The sequence below is a fragment of the Narcine bancroftii genome, chromosome 5 (genome assembly GCF_036971445.1).
Source record: "Narcine bancroftii isolate sNarBan1 chromosome 5, sNarBan1.hap1, whole genome shotgun sequence".
Lineage (NCBI taxonomy): Eukaryota > Metazoa > Chordata > Chondrichthyes > Torpediniformes > Narcinidae > Narcine > Narcine bancroftii.
The window spans coordinates 44,251,308-44,269,881 of NC_091473.1; the positions used below are offsets into that span (position 1 = coordinate 44,251,308).

The 18,574-nt window shown below is 41.6% G+C and overlaps 1 protein-coding gene across 1 annotated transcript in view; it reads right to left on the bottom strand.

The window, feature by feature from the left end:
• Positions 1-4,698: 4,698 nt before the first annotated feature.
• Positions 4,699-18,574, bottom strand: part of rad18 (RAD18 E3 ubiquitin protein ligase) — a 237,640-nt gene continuing 223,764 nt past the window's right edge. Inside the window, exon 13 of the mRNA XM_069937290.1 lies at positions 4,699-4,881. Coding sequence (XP_069793391.1) covers positions 4,794-4,881 — 88 coding nt within the window. The 3' untranslated portion in view covers positions 4,699-4,793. The remainder of the gene's footprint in view (positions 4,882-18,574) is intronic.

Sequence of the window (18,574 nt, forward strand, 5' to 3'; positions counted from 1 at the left end):
GTTAAACTTTTTCTTATTAAAATAAATGTTTAATAATAGTTTTGGTTAAACTCTTTCCATAAGAAGCATTAACAAATAAGAAATAAAATATTCAATAAATAATATTTCTCTCTAGCCTTTAAGCCAAGGATCGCACGTTGCCGAGAAGCATGCCAGGGAGCGGAGGTCTGCAGGGAGCCCTCCCCAGCCCAGCCAGCAAACCCGAGTGGCATACCCCCCCTGCCCCCTCTCCCTCCTCCGCCCCCGCCTCCGCCTGCTGCAACCGCCGCCAACAACCCAAGGAGTCCCCGCTGGTCTCGCCATCTCACCGGGAATACCGTGAGAGCGGTGGAACTCGTCTGCGACCTCCACCCCAGCGGAAAGTCCGATGCCCAGCAGCACCCGCCCACAGATGAAGCTCAAGGAGACGCGGAGGTGACCCACCACGTTCAGCCACATGGAGCTAGGCGGCGGGTCCATTGTAGCTAGGCGGCGGGTCCGTTGGAGCTAGGCGGCGGGTCCGTTGTAGCTAGGCGGCGGGTCCATTGTAGCTAGGCAGCGGGTCCGTTGTATCGGCGCCGCTGTCAATATCTAATTAACGTTCCCGTTATCTATATCGGTGACTGCTGTGGAAGTGCTATAAACTACTATGGTAGTACTTGCTGCTGTGCATGTGCTATACTTGCGCGGCGGCCAGCGGGCTAACTCTCATATATATTTAATATGATCTTGCGGGCCAAATATAATTATATCGGGCCAGAGTTTGACATGTGTGGGTTAGCACAACACCTTTACAGTACAAGTGATCTGGACCAGAGTTCAAATCCCGTGCTGTCTGTAAGGAGTTTGTACATTCTCCCCATGACTGGGTTGGTTTTCTCCTGGGACTCCAGTTTCCATCCACCATTCGAAATGTACCGGGTGTATAGGTTAATTTGGTGTAAATTGGGCTGCACCGACTCGTGGGCCGAAATGGCCTGTCACTATGCTGTATGTTGAAATTTAATTTTAAAAAAATTGGGCCTGAGCCCTTCAAAGTAAGAATGAGAATTAGTTGAATGAGTTACATTGAGGAAGACACAATATCTGGGCATCATTCTGCTCATCACAACCTGCAGCACATTAAAGTGAAATGCAATCTAGCGAAAATGGAGTGATGTTTAAATCAAAATCTGTAGAGACAGGTACAACTATAAAGTTTAAAAGTCATTTAGACAGCGACTTTGCAGTGAGAGACTTGGAGGGATGTGGGTCCAACGCAGGTACATGAGACTAGCTCAGGTAGATACCATGGCCAGCATGGACGAGTTGGGCTAAAGGGCCTATTTCCATGTTGTATAACACCCTAAATGCTGTCTCTGTACCTTAGTGAAATAGACATATGAATATTTTCCAGTTCAGACTGAAATTCTTTTAATCTAGCATGCAAAAGTGATCAAAGGCTATTTTGAATATACTTGCATGTCGAAGAATAATGTATTAAAAGATATTAATAATATACATTTACATTTTAGATTATTGATAACATCAATAATGACTTCAGATTTAAAATCACACCTTCATATTTGTATTAGGCTGTACTTGATGACCCATGAATCCTAGTTTTATCAGAGATCATTAGGTAAATTCCAATCAATCATGCTTGGCTTTCAAAAAGGAAAACTTTATGGGTCAAGTTTGATGCTGTTTGTAGAGTGTTTTTTAAATAAAGACTTTGCTATAAATCAATTAACTTCATACATTTTTGGAATAAGGTTATCCCACCTCTAGAACTGAGAGATACAGCTGTGTCAATACCTCTAGGAAATAGCAAGCAGTTTTATGGTTGAAATAACTCCATTTAACAATAAAAGCGGTTTTATCCGTTATAAAGAACTCTGTTGGATTCATTAAATTGCTTCAGATTAGGAATCTTAGGCATCTTATGATGATAGCAAACACATTCAGACAAGCCCTTACCAACCATGACCCCACTCCAATTTAAGAAAAGGAGAAAAGAGACTGATAAACCAAACCCAAACATTATATAATTGCAACAAGTGTAGTGGAAAGAGGGGGGGGCAATATCAGAACAGCAATTAGGCAAACATATTAATTCTATAACCATTTACGGAGCGGAAACAGGCCATGTTGGCCTTTCGAGTCCGCACCGGTTCACTGATTTTGTGCGCCCCCTTCAGGCATTGGTCCCGGTAGATCTTCATTCAATAACGATGCCTCGTGCAAAAAATCTCTTACAGTCTTGGCATATTGTAGAACTTCACTTATACTGGTGTAGTTAATGGATCTTAGTCACCATTTTTTGTATCATATATATTGCATTTACTTCATTCTGATGGGCTGAGTTCCTGCAGTTTCTCAATCAAACATCTGCAATCGCCTTTAAATTGTGCCCCCCTGAACGGATTTGTGCCACCTGTTTTTAAACAGGTTGAATACTATGGGCATTCTGACAGTGTCCTTCCACTCTCTCTCTACCGGTGGAACTAAATCCTTGTGTTCCAATTGTTGCTTTGATCTGGGCTTCTGTCCTTTTGCCTCATCCTCTGCTATTTCAGTCTGAACCTTGCCGTCAGCCCCAGGCCACTGTTAAAGTTCAGTGACTGTTCAACTAACAGTCTATTTATTCAGCAAACTATCTATTTATTCTCTCTACTAACTTAAGCTCCAACCCTCAACTTAATGTATAGAAGGAACCATGGAAGTCATCTCTCTATTACCTCTCATTGTGAAATGGTTATTTCATGCTCATTGGAAGTATGAATGCAGCAAAGCAATACTTTCAGACATAATAGAATGTTAATTAAGAGTAATTTTAAGCTAAAGAGAACCATTGGTGAATTCAGCCTGGCATGGGTTGTAGAATTAACACAAGCAATGGAAATATAAAGTGTAATACAATAAATTACTTGGGGTACAAACTGATTTTTATCATAATTTAAATCTTTTGACAATATTGGACTTCAACAACAAAATTATATATTCATCTTACATTTAATAACACGTTCCAAATTATTGTTGGTTAGAACTTTTGTGTTTGATGATGGCTGTTTAATATTAGAATTATTATGTTTATATAATGAAACACCAACTTCAATTTAAGTATTGAAAAAGCTGGAAGATAATGTGGCATTCAGTAGAATGCATGGCTCGTGGTCCAATTACAACTCCATCTTTATTCCAGATAAACTCAGTTAATTCAGACTCCTACTGCAAAATTCACACCCCTAAATAATTCTCCTATGTCAAATACCCAAACATCTATGTACATTGAGAATTTCAAATAATCAAAAAGATGAGTCCACAATTCATCAATATCATGTGGTAAAAATGAGGTGACTTAGGAGCCCGTGCAATTTGTTTTGAGAATTTCATGTATCAATATATACCACTCAAGTCGAATCCAGTTTAAGTCCGGTCCATTGAGATAACTGTCGCAGCTGAACTCTGTATCACCTACCTCCTTTGCTGGTGGACATGTGCTTTGTAAGTTGGTTACATTTGCTCATTATACCGTGCATCCTAGATCTGGTCAATGACTCTTGACATCCTTTTGAACAATCAGTCAAAATAAAATAGACTCTTGTAAAGAAAGTAACATCGAGCTTTCACACGTGGACTATGTTAAGTGACCTTATCTTAACCATAAATTTAGCCCAAATATGCCACATTTTTAAGAAATGAACAATTTAAAATAAAATCCTTTGTGATATAAAGTCATTGGTTGCTCATTTTTTTTTGTTATCATCCATCACATCAGTTGAATAATGGCTACTGGCTGAAACATCTGATCACAACCCAGTAATAATTAGCAATCAATCAAGATACCTCCTTGAGTCCGTGGCCATTGTTTCACTATATAATCTGCAGCTGTGACTGATCTTCCTCTGCCATTTATTATACAACACTAAATACCCTGAGAATTCTTGTTTCATGTCCTCCAACCTTCCTTTGAAGGCCACTGTAAAAATTAAGTTCCAACCAAGATTAAAGCCAAGTGATCAAAACACAGCCATTTCCTTCATCATAATCACAAAGTAAGGACGCCAATTGACTGCTACTGTGATCAACTATAGGGCACTGACCAATTTTTCTGGCTGCCAGTGTAAGTGCTCCTTTGTTAATACCCTTCCTGCTTCTTGAAAATTTAACTTACATGACATCTTAATGACACAAATATTTACAAAATTACTCATTGTTGTCTGTATAGACTCTCAAACATTCAGTTTCACTGAGTAATTCAAGCTGAGACAACTAATTGCATCACACATTTAGTACTGGTGACACAAGGTGATTTTCTCCCTAATTATTCCTTTAACTAAATCTAACAACAAGGTTGCAAGATGAAAGATTGAAAGTATACTGTGAAAGAGAGCTGTGCAATGAAGCAGAAAAAAAAGTGCATAAGGAACTGTTAACAATTAGCAATAGGTATCGCAAGCAATGGGTAAAAATAATTAAATACATCGAAGTTATTGATGGATATGCTACTGCGTGGTTGTAGCCTTAATGATATATACCACTTAGACCAATCCCTTATCCCTATTGTGAGTTGTCTGTTATCGTCCCTGCTTTTTAAACATTTACATAATTTTCCTTTAAAACTGCAGGCAAATTGCGATGTTCAGTTTTCTGAGTCAGGCAGATGATATTCAAGAACATTTTTTGCATCTTTATCAAAATCATTAAAGATAAATTATTTATAATGGATGCCACGTCTCATGATAAAATGATTTTGCAATATTTAATACAGATTAAAACAAAATTTTCTTAAGTACTCATAGGAAGTTGCATCATTGTTCTTGCTGGAATGCTTATTTTCTTGCTCTTTTTCTTTCCAAACTCATTTTCTTGAACAGTTCTCCCATTTTCCTTTTCCCTGTGTTCACTTTTGACAATTGTCTGAAATGTAAAATAAATTAACACATTATTATGTTGAATGGAAATGAACTCTTTTCCAAAACTTAAATTAACAATATAATTTACTTAGCTCAGTTGCATACAAGCGACTTGGCTCAAGTGCAAATATTCTGAAAATTCCATGACCTGAAAAGCAAGGTCTCTTATAAGTGGAGATTGGAGGCTCACACCGCTCATAATCCTATAATTGTACTGAATAGGATTATAAAGGAGGGCTTTCCTAAAAGTTTGGTAAATTCAGATGTGAAATTGATGAGACACTCAAAACATTACAGCATAGTTCACGTTGTCCCAACCCATGGATTGACAAGTCTCCAGTTTTATGCTAAGTTAGCTGAGCTCAGACTTGGTAAGCAGGAATGAAGAGTCCTAGTCCCAGCCTTTCTCTTAATATTCTTGCTGAAGTGAACCAACACATACTAGGCCCTAACAGAATTTGATCTATCTATTGTGATCATGACTAACACCTGGAGTCTTCGCTCACTGTGGGAAAACCTGAAAAACTTATAGAAGAAAATGATAATCATCAGAAAAACACAGAGGCTGGAAACCTGACCTCTGAAAAAGGATAACAGACTTGACTGTTTCTCTTTGCACAGATGCTGCGTGACCTGCTGAGGTCTGTTAGCAAGATGCTCACAAAGTCCCACCTCTCGGGAATGGAGGTGGAGATGAAACATTGCACATTACAGGAAATAGAAACTATCACATGGATACAGCACCTGTTACATTCAGTATATGTACAGTCGGAGCAGGAACGGTAATTAAATTGTAAGGATACAAAGTATTGAAAGATGACTTTAACATTCAGGTAATAAGACCAATATCTGACAAAAGACCACTTGTGCCACTTCGCAAGTTTTCTTACTGGAAATAATTACATGAAATAAAAATATTTACTCCAACTTCAAACATATGAGTCACAGATAAGATAATTAAACAGAATTGATGAGCAAAGCACATTGCAGCTTAATTACTAAGGAACTGTCTTTTTCCACACTGCAGTGGGAATGGATTGTACATCAATCAGACTGAGGATTTCAGACTGAAGACACTACATGATTGTAAATACAAAAGAGAGTAAAATACGTAGCTTTTCTTAAGTATAGTTTTATGCACTACCGATAATAAGTGGCCGGCAGGAAAAAAGAATCTCAGGGTTATTAGTGATATCATGTATGTACTCTGATAATAAATCTGAACTCTGAATTATTGCTGCAAGTTTAAGGCATGGTGAATTAGTTTAAAGGGATACTTAACCAAAGGAATAATTATAAGATTTCATGGGTGATTTAGAGTTGGTAACTTTTGTCGCTTTGACCTACTGTTCAACCTTTCCCTGCAAATATTTCAAATGTGTCAAATATAAACATATTTAGAAAGAACAAAATGGTTATTTTCTCTTTTAAACAAACATCCATGGTGGTTCTTGAGAAGGGGACACTGTTGAAGGGCATTTCAGGATTGGGAGTCAGCATTGACCAAGGAACAGCAGTAGATCGCCAGTCCAGTTGTTGCATGACTGGGAGGAGAAAATGCACATAGCAGAGGTGGAGTCGCCACATGCCTGTTGCCCTTGCTATTTTTCATGATAGGGTCACAGCTTAGGGAGGTGGCGCGGGAACTACTTTGGCAAGTAACTACAATTGTATTTCACAGAATGTGGGGCAGTGGTTCACTCACTGCTGGATTCTCAGTGTCTGACCTGCTCTTGAAGGCAGAATATGCAGAATTTCAAGATTCCTTTATTGTCTTGTTATCGTACAGAACATGAGATGGCCTTTTGCCTGCCTTAAGGCAGACAAAGAGTCGCCATTAGTGTCATCTGGTGCCCTTCGGAGTCAGAGAGAAAGAAGCAAAAGAGAGTCCCTTCAGAGTCACTGAGACCGTAGAATCGCCTCCAGCGCTCCCGCAGCCTCTGCAACTGCACAGACCCCTCTTCTATCCGTTGGTGACCCGAGCTTCGGATCCAAACCTCTGACACAATCAGAAAACCTTCCGCACCTGACACCCTCCGGGAGCCCTTCATGCCCTCTGCTCCCTCTCAAATCCCAACTCTAATACCTGGTTCCCATGAGCCAGTCTCCAGCAGTCCGCAGCCCATGTGGATCCCCTGATAACAAATCGCCTGCAGCCTGTGTGGATCCCTCAGCCGTTGAGCCCTTCATTGGTCTGCTTCTGTGGTCACCAATCTGTAGGGCCGTCTGCCTTGCTTCTCCTTCTCAACGGGGGTTTATTCTTCCCATTTCTGATGTTCTGTGGCTGAGCACAGGCACCACCATCTTGGGCACTGCCATCTCAGTTGCAGGATTATAAAATATAAGTGGAATTTCCAGTCAATAGTCACAACCATTGGGCTAACGATGATAATATCAGGTAAAGTAGGGGTTGATAGAGGAGGAATAATACTGAGTGGTTTGTTTGTGTTTCTTTCAGAATTCATTTTATTTTATTTCTGAATTAGTAAGGTAACGTACACTGTGCGTGACACAGTATTTTTATGACATGAGCTGAAAACCAAGAAAATATTCTGCACTCAAAGAATATCATTCAGAGTCTTTAAAGCTTTAATCAAATACAGTAAAAAGGAATTAGTGACAATAGATTTTTAAACTTTTTTTGGTCTTTTTATTTGGACAGCGCAGTGGTGCAGCTGGATGGAGCCTTTGCTTCACAACTCCAGAGACTCAGGTTCAATCCTGATGTTGTGCTGTCTGTGTGAAGGGTGTATATGCTCCCTTTCATTTGCTGGGATTCTTCTGGGTGCTCCAGTTTCCTCCCACATCCCAAAGACACGCAGACTGGCCACTGAAAATTGGCCACTGAAAATTGCCTTAACTGTGTGTGATTGTAGTAAAGACACAACGAAATGCTGGAGGAACTCAGCTGGACTTTTCAGCGTCCATAAAAAAGCAAAGGTATATTGCCAAATAATGTCGGGTTAAAGGAAATGGGCAGCTGATGGACAGTGCAGACTCAGTGGGCCAAAGGATCTGTTTCCATGCTGTATAACTCTTTTGCCACAAAGTACTGCAGATCTCTTTCAGCATGCATCTTGATCTGGGGTCAGCACCTGATCACATTAATGCAGGTAATCAGAAGAGAAATGGTACGTGGCTTTGAATTTATGCTTTTTTAAAAAAAAATTAAAAATTAAATGTAGGCATACAGCACAGTAACAGGTCCTTCCAGCCCATGAACCCATGCCACCCAAGTACCCCAATTAATCTACAACCCACCTCCCTCATATATTCTTAGAGGGTGGAAGAAAACTGGAGCACCTGGAGGATACCTGCACAGACAGGAGGAGAATGTAGAACTCTTTACAGACAGCAGCATATTTGAACCTGAGTCTCTGGCGCTGTAATAGAGTTGCGCGAACTGCTACACAAACCATGCCATTTTAATGCTAGATTTTTGGATCTAATATACTTCAATGCCAGAGTTTAACGAACAATATATTTGAACAATGGCTTGAGATTGGGAAATTCAGGATATTGAGCACGTACTAAGACTTAGGCATGTGACCAGTTTTAATATGCAACAAAATGTTTTTAATTTTTTAGAGCTAACAGAAAGATAACAAGCTCAAAGAGCAGAATGATCACTCATGATTGCCTGTTCAGAGCTGATTGTCCTTTATCGAAACCATTGCTGCAGGAGGATCAAACACTACAGTAAATGAGGCTTGCCATCCTTTGACAAGTTGCCCAATTTAGCAGAATTAAACTGGTAACCAATAATCTCAGGTCTGTATTTTTAAAGTGGTCCAACTGCTAAAAGTTCCAATTGTACACAGTGTGATCATGTGTATGAATTAAAAACATACTTTGCAGCAGTAGCTACTAAGGGAAGTGAAATGAGGAAACTACACACTGTAAGTTGCTTGCACTTCCAACGGTTTAATTTTGAAAAGCCCGCGCTCCGCCTTATAAGGTGGCCCATAAGTCCCGCCCACGCATGGACGGTGATGTCGCGACGCAGTTGAGTGCGGGTGTGAGGCCTGTTAGAGCACGGAAGATGCGCCTGGTGACGCCATCTTGATGTGGTTGCTCCACTGCTGCAGCTTTGACAATGCGGGACCGGTTCGCCTGCATCTCGATGTGCGCCATCACATAACCCCCACACACCCCCCCCCCACCCAGAAACAGCTCTGGCATTCCATTACCCCTGAGCGGAGTGGGGCCAGACCTTTGGGAGGTTGTTCCCAGTGCTTGGGTTGTCCTGGCACGAAAGGCTGGCTGAGGTTGAGATGTGCGGTCTTCAGCTGATCGGCTGTGAACAGTTCCTCTCTACCCCGAATGTCCAGCGTGAAAGTTTTGTACATACTGTGTAGGACTTTGTACGGGCCTGCAGAGGGTCATTGGAGTGGGGCGGAATGAGGTTCGTGGCCGACAAAAACAAATTCTGAGGTTAATAAGTGCCCATGGTGTGAGGATGGTGCAAAGGAGGCTAACCTGTCCAGTAGTTTCTGCAACGCTGCTCTCCCCACGGCATCTGGGTCTTTGGTCTGTGGGAAGAACTCACTTGGCAGGGTTAATGGGGTGCCGTACACCATTTCTGTGGAGGAGGTCTGCAGGTCCTCTTTGGATGCAGGTCAGATGCCCAGGAGGACCCAAAGGAGCTCATCCACCCAGCTGGAGTCGGTTAAATGAGCCATGAGAGCAGACTTCAGGTGGGGGTGGAAGCGTTTGAGGAGGCCATTGGATTGTGGGTGGTAGGCAGTGGTGCGCTGCAGCTTAATGCACAGGAGAGTTGCTAGCTTTGTCCACAGTGCCAATGTAAATTGTATCCCTTTGTCGGTGGTAATATGAGCTGGTATCCCAAACCTCTCAATCCAATTCATGAGTAGTGCCCTGGCGCAGGAATCAGTGGAAGTGTCATTTAACGGGATAGCTTCTGGCCCACAATGTCAACATGTATATGCTCAAAGCGCCTTTTAGGACAGTCAAACCGATGGACGGGGGTCTTGACATGTCGGTAGATCTTGGATGTCTGACATTGGGTGCAATTGCGGGCCAGCTGGGGAACTTGCTTTCTCAGGCCGTGCCATACGAACCTCTCTGCCACCATACAGGTTGTGGTCTTTATGGATGGGTGGGCGAGGTCATGGATTGCATGGAAAACCTGGCACCTCCATTGCTGTGGTATGACCGGGCACGGTATGCCAGTAGAAACATCGCACAGCAGTATATCAGAGCTGCCTAACAGGCTGATGTCCTCAAAGCGGAGGTCAGTGATGGCTTTGCGGAAAGCTTGCATTTCCACATCATCTTTTCGGGCCTGCACCAGTTGGGAGTAGTCCAGCCCGGGGGACAAGGTGGGCCGAGGGAGGGCGTCGGCCACAACGTTATCCTTACCGGAGAGGTGCCGGATGGTGGTGGTGAACTCCGATATGTATGATAAGTGGCTTTGCTGGCCCGCTGACCAGGGATCCTTGACCATAGAGAAGGCATGTGTGAGGGGCTTGTGGTTGGTAAAAACTGTGAACGGCTTGCCCTCCTGCAAATATCGGAAATGTCTATTGGCAAGGTAGAGTGCTAGGAGCTCCCTATCAAACGCGCTGCATTTAAGCTCTGGGGGCATATATGGTGGCTGAAAAAGACCAACAGCTTCCACTGACTGTTGGCAGACTGTTCGAGGATGACCCCAATGGCTGTTGCTGATGTGTCAACACGGAACATCTGTTCTGGCTGCAACCTTACGTGGGTCTGAAAAATCTTCATCTGTCAATAGCAGTTGTATGTCATCTGGCATTTGTTCCAGGAAAGCCTGCTCAATCATGAGGCACGGCTTGTGGCTCTCTGCTAGTACGAGCATTTCATCCATAAGGACGGATGGTGCTCTGTCTCCTAAGCTGGGCAGGCTGAAAGTACTCAGAAGTTTCTTGAGAGCTGGGTATTTACTTTCCTCTGGAGGTCGTCCACCCTGGCTGTAGTCTCTTGGTCTAGGGAGCTGACGACATGGTAAAGCATTGTTGAAGTGGAGGTAACCTGCCTGAGGTGAAATTGGGCTTCCGCTAGCCCAAACCAACTACCAACTGCATGGGCAAAGCATCCAGAGGTTGGCAATTTCGTGGCCACTGCATTGATTGCTGCAGTGTCCATGGGGTAGAATCCAGAATCGTCTGGGCTCGTCAGGGTCACCAATTGTAGGGGTAGCTGAAATAAGGAGACTACACACAGTAAGTCGCTTGCACTTCCAATGGTTTGTTTTTGAAAAGCCCGCGCTGCGCCTTATAAAGTAGCCTGTAAGTCCCACCCATGCGCAGGCAGTGATGTCACATTGTAGCCGAGTGCGTGTGCATGGCCCATTTGAGCATAGGAAAAGATGTGCCCAACGGCGCCATTTTGATGTGGCTGCTCCACTGCTGGGGCTACACTGCAAGATGTAAACCACAACAAAGATCATGTTTGTTGGATCTTAGGCAGTTCTTTACGCCTCTACACTTTGCTCTTGCCATCACTCTGATAAAGGTAAGTCTTGGTTAAATCTGTCCACAAGATCCTTTTCCAGAATTCTTTTAAATACTTATTGGCAAAATGTAATCTGGTCATTCTTTCTGTGGCTAACTAGTGGTTTGCATCGAAGTGTAACCTCTGTATTTCTATTAATGAAGACATCTGCTGACAGTGGTCATTGACACATCCACACCAGCCCCCTGAAGAGTGTTTATGACCTGTCGGACATCTATTTGGGGATTTCTCTTCATTATGATGAAAATTCCTCTGTTATCAGCAGTGGAGATCTTCCTTGGAATACCAGTCCCTTTGCAATGACTGAGCTCACCAGTATGCTCGTTCTTCTTAATGATGTTCCAAACTGTTATTTTGGTTAAAAAAAAAGGTTTGGGCGAGGTCTCTTACTGTTTTATTCTTGTCTTTCAACCTCATAATGACTTCTTTGACTTTCATTGGCACAACTCTGGTCCTCATGTAGAAAAATGGTAGCTACTGACTCTAAAGCTGATCAAAAGCTTAGGAGCAAGCTGAGCTCTTTTATGCCTGGACCAATGAAGCAATTAAACATACCCGAGTATTCACAAACACCTGTGAAGCCAAAAGGTGCCCTGAAATGAGGGGACTATGTATAAAAGGTGCTGCTATTTCTACATGGTCAAACCAAAATGTAAACAAATAACCTTGAATAAATCTGGAATGTGCACTTTAATCACACGCGAACTATTTGATTATAAACTTAAAACCGTGGAGCATAGGAGTAGATAAAGGAAAGATGTGTCTGTCCCAAACATTTTGGGGACTGTATCTAGGCCAGGCAGCAGCCAACTCAATAGCACTGTGGTCAGTTCTGAGCTTCAGAAGGGAAAGGTAAAGTCAGATAGAGCAATAGTCATAGGAGACTCAATAGTCAGGTAACAGATAGGAGATTTGTGGCCTCGAAAGAGACTACAGGATAGCGTGCTGCCTTCTGGGTGCTTGGGTCCAGGATATCTCTGAGCAGGCGCCCAATATTCTTAAAGGGGAGGGTTAGTAGCTAGAGATCATGGTACAAATTGGTACCAATGACAAAGGTAGGGGTGGGGTAGGGTTGAGGAGTCAGGAAAAAGGCTGAAAAGCAGGACCTCCAAGATAGCAATCTCCGGATTACTCCCGGTCCCACAAGCTTGGGTAATTCAGAACAGGAAGATAGCGCAGACAAATTTGTGACTGAAGGGATTGAGCAGGGACCATGATTTCAAGTTCTTGGATCATTGGAGACTTTTCTGGTGAAGGGGATGACTTGTTCAAGTGGGATGGGTTGCGTCTGAACTCGAGGGGAGCCAATGTTCTGGCAAAACACAGAAGTCTGTGGACATTGTGGTTGATGTAAAAAGATGCATTGCTGGAGAGATTCAGCAGGTCAAACAGTGTCCTTTATGCAGCAAAGGGCAGAGATACAGAACTGACATTTTGGCCTTGAGAAAATGCCAGTAGGTGTCAGAATAAAAGAATGAGAGGGGTAAGTGGGGGGGTGGGGTGGCAGGGCAGGAGATGATAGGTGGGGAAGGGATGGAGGTGACAGCAGCACGGAGGGGGAGGGGGGATGGCAGGTGAAAGAACTGGAAAGGCAGAAAATGGGGGAGGGGGAAAGAAAAGACAAGCAGGTTTAATAGAAGACAGTGAGGTCAATGTTCATGCCATTTGGCTGGAGGGTGCCCAGCGGGAAAATAGGGTGTTGTTTCTCCAGTCTGCGGGTGGTCAGGGTGGGATAGTACACAAGGCCATGGACAGACACGAGCACAGGAGGGTATCCCAGAATTCTGGCAAAGAGGTTTGCTAAATGATGATGTGGGAGGGGGTGGGGTGGGGTGGGGGTTAAACTAGATTCTCAGGGGGTTAGGAACCAAAGTGAAGAGGCAGAGGAAGAAGTGGTTGGAGTAGAAGTAGGATCAGCTGGTAGGGCATTTTTGAGGAAGGATAGGCAGAGAGGGCAAAGTTGCAGCTACGGGGTTCAGTCACAATGCAACAGGGACACACATTCAAAAGTAATAAATAAAAGGCTAAAGGTTTTGTATTTAAATGCATGCAGCACAAGAAATAATGTGAACAGGTACAGAATGGCAGATATGTTTGGTGGCCATCACAGTCATGGATGACATTGGGAGCTGTATATCCAAAGATACAGTGTTTCAAAAGGATAGGCAGGTAAGCAGAGGGAGATGGTGTGGGCCTGTTGATGAGAAACATTAAATCATTGCAAAGAAGTGATATAGGATCAAAAGCTATCAAATCATTAAGGGTTGAGTTAAGAAATGGCAGGGATAAAAAGACACTGTTGGCAGTTATATATAGACCTCCAAACTGTAGCCAGATGTGCACAACAAATTACAACAGCAAATAGAAAAGCCGTGTAAGAAGGGCAATGTTATGGTAGTCATGGGGGATTTTAACATGCAAGTACATTGGGAAAAACAAGCTGAGGCTGGATTTCAAAGGAGAGAATTTGTAGAAAACCTATGAGATGTTTTTTTAGAGCAGTACATTGTAAATTGGGAAAAACAAGCTGAGGCTGGATCTCAAAGGAGAGAATTTGTAGAAAACCTTTGAGATGGTTTTTTAGAGCAGTACATTGTACATTGGGAAAAACAAGCTGAGGCTGGATCTCAAAGGAGAGAATTTGTAGAAAACCTATGAGATGGTTTTTTAGAGCAGTACATTGTACATTGGGAAAAACAAGCTGAGGCTGGATCTCAAAGGAGAGAATTTGTAGAAAACCTATGAGATGGTTTTTTAGAGCAGCTTGTTGATGAGCCCACCAGGGAAATGGCTATATTGGATTGGGTATTGAACAATGCACCTGAGAGCTAAGAGTAAAAGAGAGAGGGATGAGAGAGGAACCGCCCAAAGTAGATTGGATGGGGAAACTAGCTGAGAAAATGGCAAAACAGCAATAGATGGAGTTCTCCAAGAAATGAGGAAGGTGCAGAATAAATACATACTAAAAAAGAAGAATCATTCAAATTGAAAAATGTCACAAAGTATGGCTGACGTGGAAAGTCAAAGCTGATGTAAAAGCAAAAGAGACGGCATACAAGGAAGCAAAAATTAGTAGGGAGATAGAGGATTCAGAAGTTTAAAAAATTTTGCAGAAGTTAACTAAAAAATTCGTAATAGGATACAAAAAGCTTCTTCAAGTATATAAAGAGTAAAAGAGAGGTGAGTGCAGATGTAGGACCAGTAGAAAATGACACTGTGAAAATAATAATGGGAGATAAGGAAATGGTAGAGGACCTAAATGAATGTTTTGCATCATTCTTCACTGTCAAAGGGTATCAAGGAAAGGAACTGAGTGCAGTTACTATTTCAAGGGAGAAGTATTCAGAATGCTGAATTGTCTAAAGATGGATAAGTCTCCCAGACCAGGTGAACGCAGGACAGTGGTGGTGTCGTAAAAAAAACAATCGTTCAATGGTGCACCATGTGTTCGGGGCTAAATAGCAGATTGCTACTTCCATTTTTTACTTTCTTATGAAGAGTACAGATGCATATAAGAATAAGATGGAAGAAATGAGGCAGAAAGAAATGAAAAGATATGCTTGTGTGGAGAATAAAGAAGAATATGGTAAATTACGCGCAAGTTGTTTTTATTCCAAAGAATCCAAATAGCAAAGCAAATCTGTTTAAGGTAAGTGGAGGAAAGTTTAGGAGAGACATCAGAGGTAGGTTTTTTTTTTACAATAGAATGGAGGGTGACTGGACTGTATTGCCAGGGGTGGTGGTGGAGACTGGTACAATAGGGATATTTAAAAGATTCTTAGATAGGCTCATGGATATAAGAAAAAAAAGTTATGAGGTAGGGAAAGATTAGATTGTTGTGGAGTATGTTTACATAAGTGACATAATATCGTGGGCTGAAAGACCTGTGTTGTGCTGTAACGGTTGATGCAATTCAACTGACAGACCACTGCTTGAAACAAATCAGGGAACAGGAGGAGTTGTGTAGTTTCTCTTTGAACCTGTGTTCCAGGAAGAAAACTAAATCCCAAAAAATTTCTAGGAGGGAACCTATCCTCAGTGGATGAAAACTGCAGAATTAAAAAGAAAGCAAGTTTGGTGCAATGGAGGAAGGTGTGAAACAAAAGACAAGACTCTCATTAAATATATGACATCTAACTGATCCATTGACTTGTTCATTAACCACACAAGCAGCTTGTTCCCTACACAATAAGCTGGAACAACTGGAAAATCTCACGACTTTCAGGACCAATATCAACACTGCAGCAGTTCCCTCAAACCAACACATGTGCTTTGCTTTCTGCCTTTAAATGTTGACTGACTTCATCCTTAACTTATCTTGTTGCTCATTAAAACAATAAATGAAATACAGTAATGCCTAGTATTAATAATTTGGAGTTTAATCATCATTAAGCTCAGAAGAGCCTGACAGTTGATGAAATACAAATTATTAGTGCTAACAGTCCATGTTAATCAACAGGCTTTTTTTTCCCTTCCAAAGCTCATCCTAATTTATGGCAACATCTCAGTTATTGACAGTGACCAATCATTCTGGAATAATTTACTGTTAATTAAAGATTTGATGGAAAGGTAATGAAAATAACCAGGTGAGTTGCTGCATTGCCAGCAATATTAGGGCTCAACTGGAATGAGTGACAGATACTTTTCACCTTCCAATAATAGGAACAGATTCTTGAATCTGATCATTTGCAATGATGCATGTCTGAGAACACCAAACCCAATTATTTCTTCAAGTAACTAGTTTCTCAGAAATTGAATCCATTGGCAGGAAGCATCTTCTTTTAAACGTTTTCATACTTTAATATATTTTAACAAAACCAAGTATTTTTTAATATAAGTAGCTCAGTCATAAATGAAGCTGCCAATTAATATACAAAAAGGTCTCAAAGGTAATGGGATAATCAAGTAGTCTTTTCACCAAGTGACCTCACATTTTCTGGCTAATATGGTGTTTACTACTTTCACAGATTGATTTCAAAGTTTTCAAGCTTATTTTCACCTGCCTCCTTGACTCTCTCCAATCCCATTACCTGCACAATATCAATGGTAATCCTTGCTCAATCTAGTTTCTCGCTGTCTCACTAGTGACCAATCCTTCAAACCAAAACTGCCACCTTAACCTCTCAACTTCTTTTTATTCCTCTGTCCTTGCTTTAGACCCAGATCATTGATAGAGCTTTTTGGGATTCTAAATAGCTTGGCATCAAAATTAATTCGCTAGTCAACCTGTGATGCATCTAAGACATTTTCACACATTAAATGTACTATACAAGATATTGTTGAAACTGCTTTAACAGTATTGGTTGAGGGATTACCATCAATTGAGAAGTGCGAAGACCACTCTGATGTTTTGAAACATTTGTCCAAAGAAGGGAGAAACAAGGCTCAATTTAGATTCAGATTTATTGTCAGAAAACATATGACATCACATACAACCAAGATTATTTCTCCTGCAGGTGAGGTAGAATTACTGTACTCAACATACACGTGTAAACATACAAAGAAATGTAAAGAAAAATCCTCTCTAATAGTTTTCACACCAAGGATGTAATACAATACAGAAAGAAAAAAACATCAAATAAATAGCAAAAGAGTCCTTAATTGAATCCCTGATTGAGTATGTTCTCGAGGAGTCTGATGATGGAGAGGTAGCAACTAATCCTGAACCTAATGGTGAGAATCTGAAGCACCTGTACTTCTTTCCTGATGGTAGCAGCGAGAAGATAACGTGTGTTGGCACGGATGTGGTTTCTTCACAATGATATTTGTGTGTTGGTTCCAGAAAAGATCCTCTGAGATAATGACTCCCAAGAGCTTAATTACCTTCTCGACCTCTGATCTCCTACTAATTACTGGATCATACATCTCTAGTTTTCTCTTCCTGAAGTCAACAATCAGCTCCTTGGATTTGGTGACATTGAGTGCGAGGTTGTTGTTGGTGCATCATTCAGCCAGGTTTTCAATCTCTATCTCCCCATGTTGCCCCTTTTAAACAACCCACTGCCGTGATATCGTTAGCGAATTTGAAGTTGGTGTGGTTATCGTACCGAGTCACATAGTCATAGGTGTATAGTGAGCAGAGCAGGGGGCGAAGAACACAGCCCTGCGGTGCTCCAGAACTAATGAAGATTGTGGAGGAGATATTCTTACAAATCCTGGCTGATTTTGGTCTCGAGGCGAGGATCTAATTACACAGTGGGGAATTGAGTCTAAGGTCTTCGAGTTTGCTGATCAATTTTGGGGGATGATAGTGTTAAATGAACATCTCCTCTGACCAAATGGAGCTTCCAAACTGCATGGTTCTCAATATAAATAATGAATTTGTTTTTGGAATGGAACTCAAACCTTATTCAAAGGCAAGAGGATTACCCAAGTTTAAGTTCAATAATATCTATCACCAGAAGGATTAGAATCAAAAAGATGATTTATGAGGAAAGAGCTGAGGACTTGATTTAATCCCATAATGTATTTTAGATTTATAATTTCTAGGTATTGTGGTTACTGGTAGGGCCTTCAGAGACCATAAGCTATTTGCCCATTTTGAGGACAATATATTACTTCATGTTCTGACTTCGTGCTATTTCAGTGGAAACTATTTTGAATAACAATTTGTCAGTCACTTTCAAGAACAACAGCACAGTAATTACCAATATGCAATATTTATATTGAGCTGTGGATAATGTAGAACATTACAGCACAGCCCAGGCCCTTTGGCCTATGATATTGTGCTGACCTATACACATCTTAAAAAAAAAAGACGAAACCATCCCAACCTCATAACCCTCTATTTTTCTTTCATTCATGTACCTATCTAAGATTCTCTTAAATGCCCCTCTAGATCCAGCCTCCACCACCACTGCTGGCAAAGTATTCCAGGCACCCACAACTCTGTGTAAAAAAACTTACCCCTGATATCTCCATAAACCTTCCTCCCTTCACTTTCTACAGTTGTCCTCTGGTGCTTGCCACTCCTACCCTGGGTAAAAGGTGCTGGTGTCTACCTTATCTATACCTCTCATAATCTTCATAATCGTGTAGACCTCTATTAAGTCACCTCTCATCCTTCTTTGCTCCAAAGAGAAATGCCAACCTTGCCTCATAAGATATTTTCCAATCCAGGCAACATTCTGGTAAATCTCCTTTGCACCCTCTCAATACTTCCACATCCTTCCTGTAATGAGATGACCAGAACTGAATAC